Source organism: Cryptomeria japonica, chromosome 8, assembly GCF_030272615.1.
Source record: "Cryptomeria japonica chromosome 8, Sugi_1.0, whole genome shotgun sequence".
NCBI classification, from domain to species: domain Eukaryota; kingdom Viridiplantae; phylum Streptophyta; class Pinopsida; order Cupressales; family Cupressaceae; genus Cryptomeria; species Cryptomeria japonica.
This window is the reverse complement of record NC_081412.1, coordinates 457,630,820-457,654,214: the sequence shown is the minus strand read 5'-3', so window position 1 is coordinate 457,654,214 and position 23,395 is coordinate 457,630,820. Positions and strand designations below refer to the sequence as shown.

Below are 23,395 nucleotides of genomic sequence, written 5' to 3'. Positions count from 1 at the left end.
TAATTAAAATTTTGTGTTTAGACTATGAGTTACCATGACCTTGGATATATTTATTGTATTGTGCTAATAAAATCTAAAAGATATTACTATTAACTATGAAAGGGATGCACTTCTGATGTAAAATATTCCTATTGTAGTGCTTTACACCATCATGACGGTCTTCTATAATATCATCTTTGCAACATTAGGACTATTCTCTTTCACTCTTTTGGGCTATCACAAGTTGATGTCTGCTACTTTGTGTGCCCCTAGTTGTCATAGCTTTGAACTAGGGCTATGATCTTGTGTAGAAGCTTCCTTCACTATGATTAGGATTCTTTATTTCTACTCTTGATTGTGGATGTTGAAGCTTAAGATCATGGCTATCCCAAGTGATGTCTCTTATTTAAAATTTCAGAGACTCGAAACTAACATTGCAGTGCTTCTTATAATTGTATGACTATTATAATGTATTCATAACTTTGGTCTGATAGATGTGTTTTTTTTATTTGTAGAATCATTGCAATTTTTTTGAAAATTTATTTTTGTAGTTATTTTAATGCACATACTATTAAATTAATGGTTGTTTTATTATGCAAATAAGGGTAATCATTACATATGTATTAATATAACATTTTAAATTTTTCTTTTTGTAGAAATGTACTAATAAATTCAATGAAGGTGATTAAGTTAGGTTGTTGGATCCATTTGATAGTGTTGTTGTTGGCATTGGGGGGATTCACTCCCTATCTATTCTACATGGAGTAAACTTAAAAGGAATAGGCGATGCAAATGTGAACATTTTAATGGTCACAAGTAACATACCTCTTCCTTATGAAGACAAAATAGATGGAGTCATCTGTCTAAAAGAGAAAGAGGGAACCTTTGCAAGGTGGCCATTAAAATATTTGCAGAAAATGATATAGTTGAATATGTTTATCATGTTTCTTATTGTTTTATGTAGTATTTTGAATATTTTGAAAGAGTTGGAAACTCTTAGACAACTTTGACATTTTTTATTATATTTACATATATACCTTTAGACAGATTTGACATCTTATAACTTGATTTATATATATATATATATATATTTGCATTACAAATTTTTTTATTGCATATTACCTTGTTTGTCATGATGTCCAATCTATCTTTTAATTCTAACATGTAGCTTGTTTGTATATGTAATATTTTTATTTGCTTTTATGATCTAGTTTGAGTTTAATGCTATATTATTTTTGCATTATAAAATGATTAAATATACTACCAATAAATAAAAATGATTAAATATTGTATGATCATATTGTGGTACCTGCATCAGAGAGGCAAACAACACAAACACACCAATGGGACATTATGTTAGAGATCAAAATCATTAGATCAACAAATGAAATAAAGATCATAAGCGCATCTCATTGTTCTCTATCTCCAAGGATCCTTCAAACTGAGGTGGCTCTCAGCTTGGAAGAGCACTTTACCTATAGGATGACTACCAAAAGAATGAGGGATATCTGATGATTCTAAGATCAAAATAGATGCAACTATGATCCTAGTGAATGGTCTAGATATGAAACTAGATAATGATATGGTGTAATATATTGATATGAGGCTAAAACTAACATGAAAATGGTATTAAAATGACATTAAACTAGCATATAGATGAAGCTAACATGATATTGATAATATGATATGTAAAACTAAATGATCAAATTACTATTATCAAATAGAGGTTAACAATGCTTGATGAAATAAGACTATACATTTGATGCACAAAAGACTTGATTATATGGAGAATGAAGAATGAGAACTCTATTTATAGGGGAAATAGGGCAATGGATGGTGAAGATTGAATAATCTCATCAAGGTCTAGGATTTAAAGTTACTCAATCCATGTTTGCAATTTTCACCAATGAAATATGATCAAAGCATCTAGTTTCATGAATGATATATCCTATATAAGACCTGATCAAAACGTCTAGTTTCAGGAAAAATACATCCTGTATAAGACATAATAGAATGGATCAGATGAAATGGATTGATATAATTCATAAGATTGATTGGATTGATGGAATTGATCAGATTGATAGAATTGATAAGATTGAGGTTAAATCTGGTTTCAGGAATGACACCTCCTGTATAATACAAAGATGATCAAAGTGTTTGTTTTTAGGAATGATATATCTTGTATAGCACATGATCAAAATGTCTGGTATCAGGAAAGATACATCTTGTATAAAACATGATAAAATGGATCAGATGAAATGGATTGATAGAATTGATAAGATTGATATCAAGTCTAGTTTTAGAAATGACACCTCCTATATAAGATAAAGATGATCAAAGCGTATGGTTTTAGGAACGATATATCATGTATAAGACATGATCAAAATGTCTAGTTTCAAGAAAGATACATACTATATAAGACATGATAGATGCTAGTTGGATGAATGATGAAGATATTAAACTGAAGAAACATTCCATTATGATGCGATAGATGTGCATGTGATGGATGCAATGATGAATGTGACTAGATGATAATGATGTAGATATGAAACTAAATGCCATGATATGATAATGCAACTAAATGTAATTATATGATAATGCAATCTAAATGCAGATTAAAATGATAATATTAATGCACCTAATGCAACCTTAAAATGATATGGAAATGATAATACAACTAGTGCAAAGCTAAATAAGCATTCACGTTCTCAATGTTGCCATATGTTTTGATCAAAGTGCCAGTGCTTCCTTTGTTTTCATCATCGGGCCTTGATTTGTTGAAAGTTGATACAAGCATCATGGTATAATTAAACCATAATGACTTGAGTATAACTTACATGGATTTTAATATTGCAAGATGACACGAGCTTCAAGGTATAATTTAACCAAGATAACTTGAGTTTTTCTTGCATAATAGACAAGAGTTAACCTTTGTCCCATACAAATCCGAAATGTCTTCAACGATATGTCACCTGATCACATCGTAAGACAAATTTGTATAGTAGAAGACTTCACTCCCAAACAATAGACAAACAAAACATCACATTCATTCCTTTCTTCTCTAGTCATGAGACATCCTTGAGTTTCTCGGGAGATATGATAAGCAAAAGATCAAAATTATAAGTAAACATGTATGCCATTTGGACTGTATCCTTGTCACATGAAACATATTGCAAGTATGATTAGTTCAAAGAGCCTAGATGTGTTCACTCTTGTGTTTGCACTCATACATTGATATGTGCTTTGTTGATTGTTTTGATCTTTGTTTTCTCTCGAAGCATGTTTGATATGATGTTGAAACCTAAAGGCGAGATGCCCCAGTGAGGTTACAAACTTTCCCCCACTCTAGATACTACTCGATATGGATATGATATTAATAACTATTTAGATAATCAAGGATAGTGATTATGCTAAGTATGTCCAGGATTGATAAGCATGTCCCATCACCAATTGATAAAGATAAGACTAACTAGAAAAAAATCTTGCATTCATACCGATCTATGTCATTGTTTTGATTTGTTTGATGATTGATAAGAATGTCTAGTTTCAAAGAGTGAGTATCTCATATAAGACCGATCTGTCTGATTTCGAGTGCACCTATCCATGTATAAGACATGTTGATGTTGATATATTTTGAGAGATGAATTGATTAACAAGACATGTGATCATTTTGATTCCAGACTTTGAAATATTTTATTAAAAATAAATATTGAAGAAGTGAGGAAGACTAATGTGGGCATAGAACGTACATGCCCCACATGTCCACCAAGGTCATGTTGGTATGAATCCTGATTGTCAATATGGGTCAAGTGTCGATATGTTTCAAAAGTTGATATGGGTCAAACTGATTGTTGATATGGGTCAATAGGTCAATATGGGTCTTGATTCGATATGAGTCCTTATTTGATATGGGTCCTGATTCGATATGGGTCCTAATTGTCGATATGGGTCTTGATTGCGTTACGATGCTTGATTTCAATATGTTTATGTATTTTGATATGATTCTCAATTGATTGAATGATCTTTGATATGATACTTGCGTGATTGATATAAAACATAATTTCGTTATGGGTCATTGATTGTGATATGATATTGAACTTTGATATGTTGCTTGATTTCGATATGGGACTTTGGTTGATTGATATGGTACTTGATTTTTGATATGAGTCTTGATATGACATTGTTGATTGATTCTTGATATGATGCTTGGTTTCGATGTGGGTCTTGTTTTGGTTTGCGATATGGGACTAATTGATTGACTCTCCATATGAAGCTTGGTTTTGACATGGTTCATGTTGTTGATTTGATGGAAGGGCCATGTGTTCATGCTTTGATTTTCCAGTTTTGTTCTTTATTTTTTTTAATTTTAGTTTTTGAGACATTTTTAACTTTTGGAGCTTTGTCGATTAGAAGAAAGATGTATTTGGTTGCCCTAATGTATAGCAAGACAAGGAATATTATGAATGGATGACTAAACCGTTGAGGTTGAAATTGATAGGAGAAAAATGAAAGTAGCTTATGAGGAGACACATCAAGTTCTTCTTGAAATCATGTTTTTGTCCTTAGTTTTGATCAAGATCAAGGATGGAAAAGGGGATATGGATAGGAGAAAAAATATCATAGATAGTAAGGGATGGTGGTATGGATAAAGTGAAGCAAGATCGTAGATAGCACTAGATAAATTTAGATAGGATAATGGATATTAGAGGAAGGATAATGGGAGATATGGTAGGAAGAATAGAGTAGATGAACTTTGCCCCCAAGCATAGAGGTTTCCATTTGCAAAAAGGCAAGATGTAAGATTGTCACAACATCTAACATCACCCGAATAAGTGTTTCTGAACTTTTTAAAGATACAGACCCAACCCATACTTAACCTCCAAAAAAATTCAACCAAACATATCAAGCGACTAGGAAGCATACTCAAAAGGGAAGACAAATGCCAAACTGGATCAAGGTATTTAGTCTTTGATTACCCATGTGTGTGAAAGTGGGTTCATTTCGTCTCATATGACCATTGTAAACTTCATAATCCAACATGGCTAGCTACATGAGTTACCCTGACTTCAAAAGCATCCTGGTTAGAGCCTCCCTACCAGTGAGCATCTATAGCCCCAATGAGGTTATCATTGTAATCTCAAAAATATTTCTCCACTGCCAGCTAGGCGTACATAGCCTCGTTGGAATTATTTGCATGTTCCCATAGCCAAGCATTTTGATATTGTATTTCATTGCATTTTGTTTTTCTTGATATTTATTTTCTTGCTCATGCTTTTGATCTTTTGATATTGCCTTTTTTCTCTTTATTTTTCTTGCAATGGCTTGTAAGTGATGAAACTTACATGGGTCTGATAATTACAGTGGCACTAAAGCAAGATTTTAGATTTTTCACTAGCCATGTCTTCGATAAAGAGATCACAATGATTTCAAGCAATTGATTAAGTGTATGAGATATAGTAATCAAAAGATGTTGGTACCAAGATACGATATGTGGTTCTTTTCTAGATTGAGTGTGTATCCCAACCAAAAGAATACGTTAAAGAGGAACAACCTCATATTTGGAAGCATTTCATCAATAGACATCTAGGAAAAGGATTGAACATGAGATTCGAGCATGGGCAAGCATATGAAAAAATGACACAAATGCCTATTTCATAAATGAAGGATTTATGCAAAGGACTAAATGATAGGGATTGAAGGAATGGAAAAGAGGTGTTGGATAATAGAATGTTTGAAGATTTGTGTGAGTATAGATGGAAATGTATTCAAGATGAGTGCTGGTACACAACTCAAGAAGTGATGAAGAGATGGAGGAAAATTGAATTTTGGGACATAAGGACCCAAAATAGATAAAGGAAATGATGAAAGAATAGTTTTGGAAAGATTTTTAGATAGATGGTTGAAACAATTTCAAAGATGGTGCCTTTGTTGATCTTTCTTATGGATCATTTGAGGTGATGGATTGGTGGATGGATGGAGGTAAGAACCCAAGATCAATAGAAGGGATGGAGAGTTTGACTTTGGAATGAAAGGAACTAAAATGGATTTAGAGGATGAAGAGTTTGACTTTGGAATGAAAGGACCTAAAATGGATTTGGATGATGAAAGGATTCCTTGATCTTGATCTTGACTTGGAGTAGGATAATGTGACTTTGTCCTTTTCTCTTGATTTTGAATTATATTAGTGAAGGAGATGGAAGGGATATCATGCTCTTTCTTAGGAGGTGGATGTTGAATGGGACTCTTCTCTTGAGATAAAAGGGGATCATCATGGATGAAATACCAAAATCTTAGGGGATCAGCATAATATTCTTAATAGGTGGGATCTTGATAAAAAATGGGATTAGATTGGAGAGCCATGATATCTTGATCTTGATTTAGGCTAGGACTCATTTCCTTTGAATAATATTCTTCTTTTCAAGTGACAAGGGATGGTCACATGAGTAATCAAATTTTCAGTTTGGATAGGTTGATGTTGTTGACTTGATGGATACTTTGTTTCGGATACTCAAGCTTACTAAGTCAAATAGAGGGTTTGTTAGATAGGCCCCTATGACAAAGAACATCAAACGATATGGATAAAGTCTCCCGATATAGAAACTTGATTTGACTCGCTTGAATACCTAGCTAGGTATTGTTGTCGTTGAGATAGTTGGATGATAAACTCTTGATCACTTGGTTTGATACTCCCCTAATCTTGTTGGATGAAAATATTGCCTAAATATAGTTGAAAAGTTGATAATCACCTAAAAAAGGTGCTTTGTTGGATCTAGAAATTCTTTTCTCTCTAAGGTTTCTCTTTGCTCTTTGTTTTGAACTGATTATTGTAATAGTTTATTTGTAACTTGCAAGGTGTTTTAATATTCATGACAAGAAGACATAGCACACACGAAAACAATGGACATCCCTATGCTAAACGTTGAGTGTATGTTTTTGTGAGGATGTTTCCAAATCCCCAATGTTATCACTGGTTTGATTTACAACAAAAGACACATCAGATAGACTCTTTATTAAAAGTTCATTGACAATATCATAGCCCACTAGTCTCAATACTCCGTCAGCTCAAACAACCTTCTCACCCCTAGAGGGCACCCATTTTTTTTGCCTTTTGCCATAAATTAACCGAAAGTGAATTGCTTCACAATTGGGTAGTTATCTTGGAAGATATATGGTGAGTGATCTTGGGGGCGGATTCTTCCCCACCCTTGTAGTATGATATTACCAATGTATGGCAACTGACTCGGCTGAAAGTTTCTAATGCTGACATTCATAATCAAGCTTTTGTTTGGTCTTCAGTGATAAAATCCCTCGAGAGGCTTCCCAAGCTTTAGAACAAAGGCTTTACATATCTTAAATATATTAGGGGATGGCTAATCACTGAGCAAAATTGTTGGAGGGGATTTTCATTTGCCTCCACATTTGATTATAGTGGGTTGGAATACTTGGCGATAAAATCATTTCCCAGTTAGGTCGTACCCTTCACACTAGCCCTTTAGAGGCTTCGAGAAGACATGCCCTCTAAAGGATTTAATTGCCTGAAAGTAAAGAAAGCATAAAAAGAGTGGGTTTGGATTTTTGGTCACCCAATTAAGGGGAGAGCATATATATACCACTTTTCAGACAAATCAAACAATATTCTTTTTATCCTTCCAAAGTAATGATTTGCTAAATCCTAATTGGAGATTTTGCTCCAACCAATCATGGTGTTCTTTTTAATCCTTTACAGCAATGATTTTGTAGCTAGGAAAATGAAAATCCTAGTCAACAAAAATGAAAGCATGCTTTGCTTGAAAATAAATTGCTTGGTAAATTGAAAAGTTGTGGCTTGTTCCTTTTAACTTGCAATAATAAAATGGATTGTTCTTTTTATCCCTTTGCAAGAAAATTAAAATTTGTTGATTCTTTTTAAGCCCAAATCTGAAGTGTGAATCCTAACTTGCAAGAAAGTAAAAGTGTCATTTTGTTGTTCTTTTTACCTTGCAATGAGGTTCTTTTTAAGCCCAAAGGAAAGTTTTAGTTCATTTTAAGCCCAAAATTGAGGTGTGAAGTTATTTTTATACCAATAGGAAGATGAGTTCTTTTTAACTAGCTTAAAAAGAAAAGTTAGAAAAGAAGCTACTAAATCCTATCCTAACTCCTTCAAATCTACAAGAAAACCATTAACAATCTACAAAGAAAGAAGTTAGCAAAATCCAAAAAAACCTTAGGTGAGCTTCTACAAGCCTAATTTTTCAACACTGGATTACAAATTTTTGCCTATGTTTTATATGCACAAAAATTGATGGTATGATGAATCAATAAGGATCCAAACAACTACTGAGAGGGATGGGGGTGAATCAGTAGATGGAAAACTGACTAAAATTTCACTAACCTCAAAAACAATCTCATAAGTCAATCTCTGAACTAACTGGTTCAAAACTGAACTACAAACTTCAATACCACTGACAGTTTACCGGTTTGACTGGAATATCAAAATAATAGTATAACAATTCTGAAACTTCCAAACCATTTAACTAAAACATCAAAATACTTTACTAACAATAGTAAAAGCACATTTCAGATTAATGTCGATCATCTTAACATATATAAGTGGATTTAACAGTTAAGCAAGTTAACCATATCAAACATAACCACAAAAACCATACACCACTTGAGACAATGATTTTTGATGTGGAAACCTGAATGGGAAAAACTGTGGTGGGGATGAATACCCACAAGTATTCTAAAGTTTGCCCTGTTAGGAGCCAAGCCTATTAAAGCTTTATAAAAATTCTTGTTAAGAACAGATCTTGTTAGGGACCACCCGGTTAAGGGATTGACTATAATGCTCTATTAGAAGCAATACCATTTTAGGAGTAATCTCAGTAGAGGATTTGAAATCCAAGCTAATGGATCACCTAGTTAGAGGATTTAGATAGCACTAAGCCTGTTAAAGATTACTTGGTTAAAGGATTTGACTATTGTAATTGTTAGAGAACAACAGGGGTTTGTTGATTAGGTAAATAGCACTACTTTGCTTTTTCAAATCTTTTTCATGCTCCTATCTGCCTTCACACATACTGCAGATACTCCTTCTGGTTCAGAAACCAATCAAACTAATACTTAACTAAAATTGCTAGCACTACAACAAAACAACTCATCGACCTTATAAGCAAAACAATATATCGGGAACACATCACAAACCTAAGATCTCATAGAGATTACAAACAAATCGGTTCAAGTATGACTGTTAGATTACATAGCAATTATTGCATACTGTTCAAGACAACCTTGATTGCTCCTTGATCGCCACTTCATCGAATCATGTAACTCATCACACAGTTTCCTCTTCATGCAATGTACTCGCTCATTCCCAAGACAAAAACTATTATCTCTACGCACAAAAAACCATTTGAAACTCATCATATACAATATGCATAAGTGGCATAATCATTACCATTCATAATTTGATCATAAACCAATACAATTGATTCACCAAGCTCCATCGGTTAGGGTTTGGTACATCAATAGGTAGGGTTACCGGTTGATCTCACTACTTCTCATGTAATACCGGTTGCAAAACAACATCATAACAACATTATTATCGGTTACAATTGACATAAATGACAACACAATATCTCATCAATGCAATCTTCAATTAAATACGAACAATCTCCCCCTTTGGCATTGATGTCAATAGAAATATCAATACCCTTGATTGTGATGATTGAGAGTAATCCACATACATAGGTATATGAATCCTGGTTTACATTTTACCATGTACTCTCCTTCAAGTAAGTCTCCATGTCTTCAGCTGGTAACTAGATATAGTTCTTCTCTCTATAAATCATACAATTCTTCTCCATAATAATATAGTTCTTCTCCCCCTTTGAAAACAATGCCAAAGTGAAAGTAAAACATGTAGTGTCATACTTCATTGTTCTGCATCAACAATCCGCAACTTGATGCTTTCCCTGTGGAATAACTCCACTCTACACCAATCCTGCTTCAAGATTCTTCAATTAGCTCTGGGATTGATGTAATCTACATCTGCTCAATTGATCTCATGTAGAGGTACAACCCCTAGCTGACTTCTAAGATAATCAAAAGTAGTCTTCGGTAGAGGTTTACTAAAGATATTTGCTAGCTGCTCCTTAGTAGATACATGCTCCAATAACACATCTTTACTCAATACTTTCTCCCTCAAGAAATGATATTTTAGCTCAATATGCTTGGTTCTAGCATGCAACACCGAGTTCTTTGAAATATGTATTGCACTGGTGTTATCACATTAAATATTTACTGCTAATGTGATCTTCAACTTGAATCCTTCTAGAATATGTTTCATCTAGATTGCTTGGGTACAGTTCATATACATTGCCACATAATCAGCTTCAACAATGGATTGTTATATGTAGCTCTGCTTCTTGCTAGTCCAAGATACAAGTCTCCCACCAAGAAAGAATGCACCACCAGTTGTGCTCTTCCTGTCATCAACATTTCCTACCCAGTCTACATCTATATAAACCTTCAAATCAAATTTACCTGCATATGGATACCATAATCCATAATCAATAGTACCTTTCAAATATCTGAATATCCTTTTAGTTGCAATCATGTGTGTCTCCTTAGGGTTCTTCTGAAATATGGCAACTAAACCAACTGCATGAGTAATATTTAGTCTGCTATGAACAACATAATGTAGTTTCTCGATCATTGATCTGTACTCCTTTTCATCAACAGATGCGGCATCATCCTCCTTAGACAATTTACAACCTGTAACCATTGGTGTCCCAACTAGTTTACAATCACTCATTCCAAATGTCTTCAATACCTCTTTCACATATTTTAACTATGTGATAAAAATACCACTTTTCATCTACTAAATTTATAAACCTATGAAGAATTTTATGTCTCCTACCAGAGATATTTCAAATTCACTTTTTATCTCATTTGCAAAGACATCACTCATGTCATCATTGCCTCCAAAAATGATATCATCCACAAACACTTCACTAACCAGTATCTTATCTCCTTCAGTCTTGATATATATATTGTTGTCTTCAATGGTTCTCTAAAAACCTATCTTCATCAGGTGTGAATGTAGTCTTTCATACCATGCTCTTGTTGCTTACTTCAAACTATATAGTGGCTTGTGTAGTTTATACACCATAACCTTTGCATCAGTCAAAGCATAACCATCTAGTTGTTCAATGTATACTTCCTCTTCCATTATTCCATTTAGAAATGCTGACTTTATATCCATCTGATATACTTTGAATCCCCTATATGCTGCAAATGCAAGTAGAGTCCTAACACCTTCCAATCTAGCAACTAGTGCAAATGTCTTGCCATAGTCTCTCCTTCTTCCTGTGCATAACCTTTGCATACCAATCTAGATTTGTTTCTGACTACTACTCCATCTTCATTCTATTTATTATTGAATACCCATTTAGTACCTATCACATTTTTATTCACCAGTCTAGGTACTAGGGTCCATGTATTGTTCTTCTCAATCTAGTCAAGCTCCTCTTTCATAGCTTTGATCTAGAGATCATCTCCAAATAATTCCTTAGAAGTTCTAGGCTCAATAGTGGAGATCATGCAAGAAATCTCTCTAATTATTCTTCTAGTTAACACTCTGGCATCTTTATCTCCAAATATTCTAGTCAGGATTATGATTAAGTCTCACATACCTTGGAATAACATGATCATTATCTTCAGGTTCTTCTTCCTCACTATAATTATCTTCTTTTACATAATCTACCTATTCTAGTTGAACTGGTACTACAACATTCACTTCATCAACTTCTGGCTTCACTGGTTCTGGTTCCAAAATCAAAATGTAAGGTTCATCTTCCTTCTTCTCCTCACTGGTTTCTCCTGAAACTTCAGGACACTCATCTACTCAGACATTAGCACTTTCAATGATTCTCTTCATTTGGTTGTTGTAAGATTTGTAGGCCTTACTCTTGGGGGAGTAACCAACAAATAAGCCTTCATCACTTTAAGCATCAAACCTACCAACATAGTTACCTCTCTTCATAAAATATTTACTGCTAAAAATCTTAAAATAACTGACATAAGGTGATCTACCATACCAATAATCATAAGGATTTTTATCCTTACCTCTCTTTACCAATATCCGGTTCATAGTGTAGACAACTATGCTGACAGCTTCTCTCCAAGAAGTTTTGCTACACCTCCTTGTATTAGCATCATTCTAACAGCTTCAACAACTGACCGATTGTTCCTCTCTACAATACCATTCTGTTGTGGTGTTCCAGGTGTAAAAGGATGCCTCTTAATTCCATTGTCTTCACAATATCTAGTGAATTACCCTGAAGTAAATTCACCTCCTTGATCAGTCCTCAAACACTATCTTTTTACCACTTTCCTTTTCAGCTAAGGCCCTAAATGCCTTGAACTTACTAAAGGCTTTTGTTTTGTCCTTCAAGAAGGTGACCCGCATCATTCTTGAGCAATCATGAGTGAAGATCATAAGATATCTATCACCTTGAATAATTTTAGTCCTTATTGGTCCATAAAGATCTATATGAACCAATCTAACAATTGTTTTACTGAGAAAAATTTGCTCTTAAAAGTTGAGGATGTCATCTTTCCTAAATGACATTCATTACACAGAGCATTCACCAGTTTGTCCAACTGAGGCAAACCCCTTACTGACTTGGACTTACTGACTTTGACAATGTTATAAAAATTTATATGACAAAATCTCCAATGCCAAAGTCAACTATCATCTACTTTAGCAATTAAACAGTTGTTGACTTTAGGATTTAGGTGAAATAGGTTACCTTTTGTCTGCTTGTCAGTTCAAATTAGTTCACCTTTGCTAGCATAGATTTTGCACATTCCATTCTTAAATTCCAATGGATAGCCTCTGTCATTTAGTAGAGCTACACTCAACATATTGTGCTTTAATCCTTCAACCCAGTAGACATCATCTACACTACTCTTTCCATTAAGAGAAAAGGTTCCCTTTCCTTTTACCATGCAGGGTGAGTCATTTCTAAATCTCACAATTCCTCCATCAAATTCCTTCAAAGTAAGAAATTTACTTCGGTCACCGGTCATGTGGTGTGAACAACCACTATTTATGATCCAATCATCAAAACTATCCATGCGAGAAACTAATGCCTTCTAATCAGATGCCTCCTCTTTAATGGAAATAAATACAATGTCTTCATTAGCATCTCCCTCAGATTCCTCATCAGTGATACCACCATCAACTGTAATGAGGCAATCTTTTTTAACTTTTCCTTTGTACTTCTTGTACTTCTTGTACTTCTCACGTGTATGCTCATTATCACCATCAAGATAGTTAGTTGCAATATGTCCAATCTTCTTACATGCAAAGCACTTCAAAGGTAATTTACCTCTGTACTTACCGGTACCTTTTGGTAACTGCTTGGCCAACAATGCTTCAAGCTTGATCAGACTATCTTCATCATCAGCTTCTCTACTGGATCTAGACTCATAATTGTGATTGACATCTTTGATTTTCCTCATAGGTGGGTTAGAAACTGAAGCTCTAAATGCAAATTTAGATTCTGAGCACTACCATCATAACCATTTAATTCAAATACAGTAAGTTTACCAATGATGGAGTCAAGAGTTACCTTTGTTTTATCAATAGACTTTAGCTCCTGAATGGCTGCAACTCAGATAGCATAGACCGATAGAAGGGTTCTCAACACCTTGCTAACCATTGTGGCATCCTTCACTTTACCACCAGCACTCTTGATCTCACCAAATATATCCTTGATCCTCTAACCATAGTTTCAAATATTCTCACCTTCAACCATCTGCATGTCATCAAATTTACTTCTCAGACTCCCTTCTTTGGCAATCTTCACGTGCTCATCATCGCTATAGATCTCCTCAAGTTTTTTCCACACATCATCAGCAGTCTCTAAACCATGGACATCAACATACTTTGAATCAGACAAAGAACTGATAATGGCCTCCAATGCTTGATTATTCTCTTGTTTCTCTTTCTTTTGATCATGAGACATAGTCCCACTAGGTGCAATATATTGTATAACAACATGTTACCATCTATATCCTAGACTCTTGATATAGATTTTCATCCTATCACTCCATATTCTATAGTTTTTCCTATTAAACTTTGGACCTTCTTTCTTCATCATGTTCTTCTAGATCTTGACGTCAAGTTGTTAAGCTTAGACACTAGAGGACTTGAAATGTTCTGATACTAATTGATGGTATGATGAATCAATAAGGATCTAGAAAACTACTGAGAGGGGGGGGGATGAATCAATAGATGGAAAAATGACTAAAATTTCACCAACCTCAAAAATAATCTCACAAGTCAATCTCTGAACTAACTGGTTCAAACACTGAACTACAAACTTCAATAGCACTGCCAGTTTACCGGTTTGACTAGCATATCAACATAATAGTATAATAGCTTTGAAACTTCCAAACCATTTAACCAAAGCATCAAAATACTTTACTAAAAATAGTAAAAGCACATTTCAGATTAATGGCGGTCATCTTAACATATCTAAGTGGATTTAACAATTAAGCAAATTAACTATATCAAACATAACCAAAAAAACCATTCACCACTTGACACAATGATTTTTGACGTGGAAACCCAAATGGGAAAAACCACGGTGGATATTAATACCCACAAGTATTCTGAACTCTTCTCAATTTCTCCCTATTAGGAGCCAAGCCTATTAAAGCTTTAAAAAATATCATGTTAAGAACATATCCTATTAGGGACCACTCGGTTAAGGGATTGATTTTAATTCCCTGTTAGAAGCAATACACTGTTAGGAGTAACCTCGGTAGAGGATTTAAAATCCAAGCTAATGGATCACCTGGTTAAAGGATTTAGATAGAACTAAGCCTATTAAATCTTACCCGGTTAAGGGATTTGACTGTTATAATTGTTACAGAACAATAGGGGTTTGTTGATCTGGAAAATAACACTACTCTACTTGTTCAGATCCTTTTCATGCTCCTATCTACCTTCAAACATACTGCAGATACTCCTTCTAGTTTGGTAACCAATCACACTGATACTCCTTCTGGTTCGGTAACCAATCACACTGATACATTTCAGATTAATGTCGGTCATCTTAACATATATAAGTGGATTTAACAGTAAAGAAAATTAACCATATCAAACATAACCACAAAAACCACACACCACTTGACATAATAATTTTTGACCTGGAAACCCAAATGGGAAAACCGCAGTGGGGATGAATACCCACAAGTATTCTAAAGTTTTCCCTATTAGGAGCCAAGCCTATTAAAGCTTTACAAAAAGTCCTGTTAAGAACAGATCCTGTTAGGGACCACCCAGTTAAGGGATTGACTATAATGCTCTGTTAGAAGAAATACCATTTTAGGAGTAACCTCAGTAGAGGATTTGAAATCCAAGCTAATGGATCACCTGGCTAGAGGATTTAGATAGCACTAAGCCTTTTAAAGTTTGTCCGGTTAAGGGATTTGACTATTGTAATTGTTAGAGAACAATAGGGGTTTGTTGATTAGGTAAATAACACTACTCTGCTTGTTCAGATCTTTTTCATGCTCCTATCTACCTTCATACATACTGTAGATACTCCTTCTAGTTCGGAAACCAATCACACTAATACTTAACCAAAATTTCCAACACTACAACAAAAGAACTCATCGACCTTATAAGCAAAACAATATATAGGTAACACATCACAAACCTAAGATTTCATAGAGATTACAAACAAATCAGTTCAAGTGTGACCGTTAGATTACATAGAAATCATTGCACACTGTTCAAGACAACCTCAACCGCTCCTTCATCACTGCTTCATCGAATCTTGTAACTCATCACGCGGTTTCCTCTTCATGCAATGTACTCGCTCATTCCCAAGATAAAAACCGTTATCTCTACATGCCAAATTGAAACTCATCATATACAACATGCACATGTGGCATAGTTATTTTCGTTCATCATTTGATCATAAACCAATACAACTGATTCACCAAGCTCCATTAGTTAGGGTTTGGCACATCAACAGGTAGGGTTACCAGTTGATTTTGCTGCTTCTTAAGTAATATCAGTTTCCTTCACTTGCCCAACTACCAATTTCAAAACAACATCATAACAACATTATTACTAGTTATAATTGACATCAATGACAACATAATAGTTCATCAATGCAATCTTCAATCAAATACTGACAAAAATAGAGATCATATGCGTAACAAAAATAGTTGTATGCACTACAGAAATAGTTACATGCATTATAGAAACAATTATATGCACTATAAAAATAGTTAAATGCATAATAAAAATAGTTGAATGCATGAGAAAAATAGTTAAATGCACGATAAAAACAGTTAAACGCACAATAAAGACAGTTAAATGCACGATAACAGGGGTTGTATGCGCTATAAGATTATTTGTATGCAAGAAAAGAACCGTCGTATGTGCAAAAAGAACCATTGTATGCACTATTCTGCATTTGAAATCTGTAGGTGTGAATCTTGCGGAAAAAAAATAGAAATGTTGAAAAATGGGGTTTGAACCCCACGGTGGGCACCAGAAATTTATGCTCAGATTGTGGTACCTACATGAGAGAGGAAAACAACACAAAAATACCAATCAAACATTATGTTAGAGATCAAAACCATTAGAACAAAAAATGAAATACAGATCTTAAGCACGTCTCATTGTTCTCTATCTCCAAGGATCCTTCAAATCAAGGTGGTTCTCGGCTTGGAAGAACACTTGACCTATAGGATGACTACCAAAAGAACAATGGATATGTGATGATTCTAAGATCAAAATGGATGTAACTATGATCCTAGTAAATGGTCTAGATATGAAACTAGATAATGATATGGTGTAAGATATTGATATAAAACTAAAACTAAAATGAAAATGGTATTAAAATGACATTAAACTAGCATATAGATGAATCTAACATAATATTGATAATATGATATGTAAAACTTAAAGATCTAATTACTATTATCAAAGAGAGGTTAACAATGCTTGATGAAATGAGACTATAAGTTTGATGAACAAAAGACTTGATTATATGGAGAATGAAGAATCAGAGCTCTATTTATAGGAAAAATAGGGCAATGGATGGTTAAGATTTAATAATCTCATCAAGGGCTAGGATTGAAAGTTACTCAATCCATGTTTATAATTTTCACCAATGAAATGGTGACAATTATCAACAAGAGGTTGCTTGAGAGGAGATGCAAGAAGTATTAAATGCATGAGAAGACATGAAGGTTACCTTAGGAGGTAAAGGTTATGGTTAGGCTAGTGGATAACCAATGGATAAAACCTTTACCCAGGGGGTAAACTCTTGTGCAAGGGTTAATAGGATAACTAGGGTCAAAGCCATGAGTGCTTGATGAGACCTTTGGGTTAGCTGAGGGTTAAGTTAGAGAGAAATTATAAGCATGTGGGAAGGTTGAGTTAACCATTAATGGTTAGGAAGACTTTGGGGACAAATTTGTTAGAGTCCTTCCAAATTTGGGGAACTCAACAAGTTAGCTTGTTGAAGGAAAGAAAGTCTTTGTTGGTGTAGATAATTATTCATCTTGGATATTATTACACCTTACTTAAGTTTACTTAGGAAATGCATTTCATATTAGTTTGGGTATGAGACACTTGGGTGTTTGTGTCACATTGGGATAGTGTGTGTACAAGAATTTCCACCTTTTACGGTGTGATCTTGTTGTTACACTCTACATTCAGTGGGTGATCCACCTCATGTGGACTATTATATTATTTCTCCAAACTACCCACACCTATTTCCTACCTACCCTTGTTTCTTATTGAGCCACATGTCATGTTTGTGTGCTCACATATCCCTAGCCTTGCCTATATAAGCAAGTTCATGTTCATTGTATGAAACAACGAATGCTTAATGATCCAGTTGATCATATTTTTCATCTTGATAGAATATAGTTTATTTCTATCATCTATTTTGTTCTCTCTTATTTGTGCTTTCCATTGCCTCTTGATCTTGGCAAAATCTCACATGGTATCAGAGCCATTAGAGTGCCATTGGTTTGCCAATTGAGAGAATTTGGGGGTTTGCATTTTGGAGTTTTCTATTACATGTTATTATTGGAGCTTGTTGGGTCAGATCTAAGGTCACCATTGGATTGAGGAGGTTTGAGAAAGTAAGAATCACCTTTTATTTCGTACAAATCCGACATCTGAGGCCAAATCTAGAGCTGTTTGAAGGTGGAGGGTGGTGACTTGTCCCGACAACGATCTACAATTTTGGAGCATTTTTGGTCAAATCCGTCATCACCATTGCGCTTAGAAGGCCAAAAAAACCAAGATCAACTATGGCCTCCATTACCCCGAGAAAAAAATCTCCCCTCCTAGCCTGTCGTACGGACTTGCAGGTACAGGTCTGAAAATATTTTTTTAATTTTTTTTCCGTTTATTTTAATTTTCGAAAATTAAAAATAAAAATAAAAAAAATTTATTCGATTTGGAGAGGGGCATTTTTATTTGTTTTTGTTTTAAAATTTAAAAAAAAAGAAGGGGGGCGAATTTTTTTGGGGGTATCGCAGTACTGCAGGTACACTGTAGTGTACTTGCGGTCCCGCAGGCACTGTGGGTAACCGCAGTGTACCTGTGGGTCACCGCAGGCACTATGGCCCCGTAGAGTACCTACGGGTGTCCGCAGTCACTGCAGCCCAACAGTGTACCTGCGGTGGTACTACAGTTGTCTACGGGCCCCTCTCCGTATGGGGGGGTAAATTTTGTTTTTTATGTTTTTTTAAATTTTTTTTTAATAATTAAATATTAAAAAAAACAAAAAATTTACTTATTTTTTTAAATAAGTTTTTATAAATAATAATAAAAAAATAAAGTTTTTTATAAAAGTTTTTTTATCTTTAATAAATTTTTATTAAAGTTTTTTTTAATATCATTTTTTTTCAAAAAAAATGACTCACCTTTTTTTGTTTTTTCTTTATTTTTTAATAAAGTTTTTTTTCCATGGCATAATAATTGTTTTTATTTAGATTTTTAAAATCTTTTAAAAACACAAACATCATTTAATAAGTCAAATTGGGAACACTTTTTTTTTCTTGTCACTTCACACCTATCTTGCAGTGCTTCCAATCGGCAGTCAAGGGGGGGGTTGATTTGCTCCTTTATATCTCTTGGCCACATCCCAATCGGAGGCGTCTTTATCTGGAGTATTCTATAGGGCTTCTTGGTGGCATCATCTTCATGTTTCCAGATTTGCACTATCATGTTGTATGCTCTTGCATGAGCAATTTTGTACTCGCACTATCATAAAGTGCCACACCTCTTTGTATCTTGTCATTGTTGACATATTTGATGTAATCCTCATGTATACATAGATTAGGAATATCTTGTGAGACTTGGTGCATGGCTCCAGTTGAGACTTAGATTGTACACATTTGTGCATGGCTCCTGTGAGACTTGGATTGTACCGATATTTGTGCTATTTCTGAGTATCCAAATGATGCTCACAACAGGTTGTCTCCATGCCTGATCTTCATTTTGTTGCAGCGAGTGATTCATTGTCATCGACTTAGTACCTGGTTTTGTCACACTTTGACATTATTGGTGCAACATTGGCTCTCTTTCTTCCTTATGGGGAGGTATTTTGGTCATCATCATTGGACCATCTTTGCAAGAGATTTGACAATGAGGGGGGGCTTCATGGTCTCTTCTTCTCTCTTATGGGGGGGACATAGTTTGTTCTTCTCATTCATCATTGAGAGCATTGTGTGCTTTCATCATCTCTCTTTTGGGGGAGGGTTTTTTCCCATTGGGTTTTTCTCTCTTTCCCCACTTTATGGGAGATTGCATTTGCATTTGTACATGGGTACCTAACATGGCCTAGTAGCCAGGACCCATCTTTCATTGCTTAGTTGCATTGTAGACTTGAGTGCATTCCCCTAAGTTGCACTTAAGTGGGGGTGTTGGTGTAGATAATTATTCATCTTGGATATTATTACACCTTACTTAAGTTTACTTAGGAAATGCATTTCATAGTAGTTTGGGTATGAGACACTTGGGTGTTTGTGTCACATTGGGATAGTGTGTGTAGGAGAATTTCCACCTTTTATGGTTTGATCTTGTTTTTACACTCCACATTCAGTGGGTGATCCACCTCATGTGGACTATTATATTATTTCTCCTACCTACCCCCACCTATTTCCTACCTACCCTTGTTTCTTATCGAGCCACATGTCATGTTTGTGTGCTCACATATCCCTAGCCTTGCCTATATAAGCAAGCTCATATTCATTGTATGAAACAACGAATGCTTAATGATCCAGTTGATCATATTTTTCATCTTGATAGAATACAGTTTATTTCTATCATCTATTTTGTTCTCTCTTATTTGTGCTTTCCATTGCCTCTTGATCTTGGCAAAATCTCACAGTCTTAAATGCATTTAGAAAACTTTCTTCCACATCTAAGAAGTGACCTCCTCAAAGTTAGGGAAAGGACATGATTAGGAGTTGATTAGGCTAATTAAAAGGGTTTAGAAGAATCTAGAAGGCTCTAGAAGAGGTTTAGGAGGCAAGTGGGAGATGTAGGTTTTTGAAAGTGGGTGAGGGAAAATATGATTTAATTAAAATAAAATTAATTTATTTTAATTGTTGGTTGCAACTTGCTTTTGATAGATTTAAATAAATATTAATTTATTTAAATGTAATTTTTAATTTAGCAAGTGAGTGGTTTTAATTAAATATAAATTTAATTAAAAATGGCTAGAAGGCAAATTTTAATTAAATATGTTAGAAAGGGGGATTTAATTAAATGTGAATTTAATTAAATTGCTTGGATAAAAACAGAGAAATATTAATCAAATCTTTAATTTGATTAATGGGCAAAATAGAAGAAAAGGGGATATTAATTAAATCTCAATTTAATTAATTGCAAGAAATAGGGATAATTAAATGAATAAAATTCACTTAAGTTGTTGTGCAACTTTTAGGTGTCTACAAATATACTACCAATGGATGTAAATACATGACTAAAATAAGAACTAAATATATGAGTAAAATAATGATTATGATGACTAAATAAATGACTAGATAACAACAATCAGTGACTAAATTAATGATTAAATATATGACTTAATTAGTGACTAAATATATGACTAAATTAGTGACTATCATGACTAAATAAATAGCCAGATAACAACAATCAATGACTAAATTAATGATTAAATATATGACTAAATATATGACTAAATTAGTGACTAAATCAATTACTAATTCAATGACCAAATCGATCACCAAATCGATCACCAAATTGATCAATCAAAACAACCAATAAATGACTAAAATAGTCTAGTCATAAATTTGGTCACGTGATTAATGACTGGCAATAAACTACTAATGGTCATGTGATCAAATTTAGTCATTTATGTGCAATTTTTGGTAGTTTTTTTAGTCATCTATTGTTGTTTTTGTACTAGTGTTAGTTTGGTCAATGTTATTTTGATTGTTTAATAGTTTTGATTTAAAAAAATAATGATAATGCTCAATTTTATGGTTATTTGATTGTTTAAGAAATTTTGTTTACATATATATGTAATATGATTCTATTTAGGACAACCAATATTAACGATGGGAAAGAGCAAGTGAGGAACGGTTTTCTTGAACACAAACTTCAAAGTATCCAAGTTATGGACGAACTGTGAAGGGGCCCATTGTAGATTAAATATAATTAATACAATGTACTAACATATATAGATCAAAAACACTAAAAATCTACAATATAGATAATAAAAGTGTATCCAAGCCTTAGATGCTTCTCTAGTAGACTAAGGAGTGCTCATCATTGATGGAGCAGTTGTGGCTATTACCTATATAAAAAATGATTAAAGATTAAATACAATTAATATAATGATAAGTATTGTAGGTTAAATACAATTAATGCAATATATAAAACAAAAGTGTATCGGAGCCTAAGATGCTTCTCCAGTACAAGGAGGGCTCACCATTGATGAAGTAGTTATGGATATTTCCTGTATGAAAAATGATAAGATTATAATTTATCACAAGTTCACATGTACACAAGCATATAATCATCAAATCAATAAAACAAAGTAGAGATACATACCTCTACCCTCTCTCGATCCTCGGGCGTATCAGGTGCAGTCAACAATTCTACAAAGCCCAATGGCTATTGTATATAAAATAGACAAAAAAAACTAATCAATCTACAAATTCCAACTAAGACAATTTTAACCTTTTCAAAAAAAATTACAATTAAAATGTGTTCAATTACCTTCTTCCCACATTTAGGCATTGTCAAGGATTTCTTTCGCTGAGGATGAGGCCCAAACACGGATGGGTACCCTAAAACAAACAAATTTAACACAAGAGATATTAGTAGATAATATGAAACATAATTTAATAAATCTAAAATTAAATGACTTGCATATTCCATCAAAAGAATACATAAAATAAGGTGTACAAAATATGATACCATGTAGCTTTGTAGGCCAAAATTGATCGCTGAGAGCATGACATCATCAATATGGAACAGTTGGTCCCCTGTCAACGCCTACAAAACAAAAATATAACAAGAATTAAAGAGAGTTAGTATATTTTATTATTTTTTTTGAATTCAAAGTACTATTCTATTTTAACATGTTACAAATTTTATACCTCGGGCGTTGAAGTTGCGGCTGCAATAATTGCAGGAGGAATATCAGATAGTGTATTAACACCCACTACTGCATCTTGAAATGCATATTATTTGTATCAATTTAAATCGGTCTATAAATGAAAATTCATTTACAATTACAAATTTTAAGTGACTGATAAATAAAATGTTATGAATTCAAATCAACACACCAGCGTCTACAACTGACTAGCAAACAACATGTCCATCAATTCATCCATCAACTCCACATCCTTAGTGGTGTGGGTTTGACATGTTCTCCCACAAATTATGCACAAATGGCATGTAGAACCATCTGCACTGGCCTCAACATCCATCTTTGTGCATATGCCTAAGCAAGTAGGACATACATGCTCAATGGGCTGACTAGCGCTAGCTGTCAGGCCAAGAGGTTGTGCTAAGTGTGTTCCATGCTAGATGATTGCATCAGTCGATGATATGGCTGCCTAAAGAGCTTGTAGCTCCATCGACTCTTTCAGGGCTACCGAAACCATCGCATGCACGTTGGTTTTGGGTGCTAGGGGGCGACGAATCTACGGGTCTATTACCCTAGGCGCTCTAAGTCTATCTTGGGCAAAGCTCCCACCTCTACTATGGAACTCTCTCATATCAAAATAATTAGGTTGTTAATTAAGGACAAACTCACAATATACTTTCCTCAAAAAATATAATGGAACCTCAAAATTATTACAAGGTGGTTCGTCAAAAACCATCCACCACCTATTCCAAAAA

General features: G+C 34.2%; 1 protein-coding gene across 1 annotated transcript in view; it reads right to left on the bottom strand.

Annotated features, from left to right (window-relative positions):
• Positions 1–22,980, bottom strand: part of LOC131857721 (uncharacterized) — a 127,021-nt gene extending 104,041 nt beyond the window's left edge. Inside the window, exons 1-5 of the mRNA XM_059210429.1 lie at positions 22,854–22,980; positions 22,648–22,721; positions 22,483–22,543; positions 22,265–22,335; positions 22,097–22,159 (exon numbers count right to left, since the gene is read on the bottom strand). Of these exons, the coding sequence (XP_059066412.1) occupies positions 22,097–22,159; positions 22,265–22,335; positions 22,483–22,543; positions 22,648–22,721; positions 22,854–22,980 (396 nt within the window). The remainder of the gene's footprint in view (positions 1–22,096; positions 22,160–22,264; positions 22,336–22,482; positions 22,544–22,647; positions 22,722–22,853) is intronic.
• Positions 22,981–23,395: the final 415 nt, after the last annotated feature.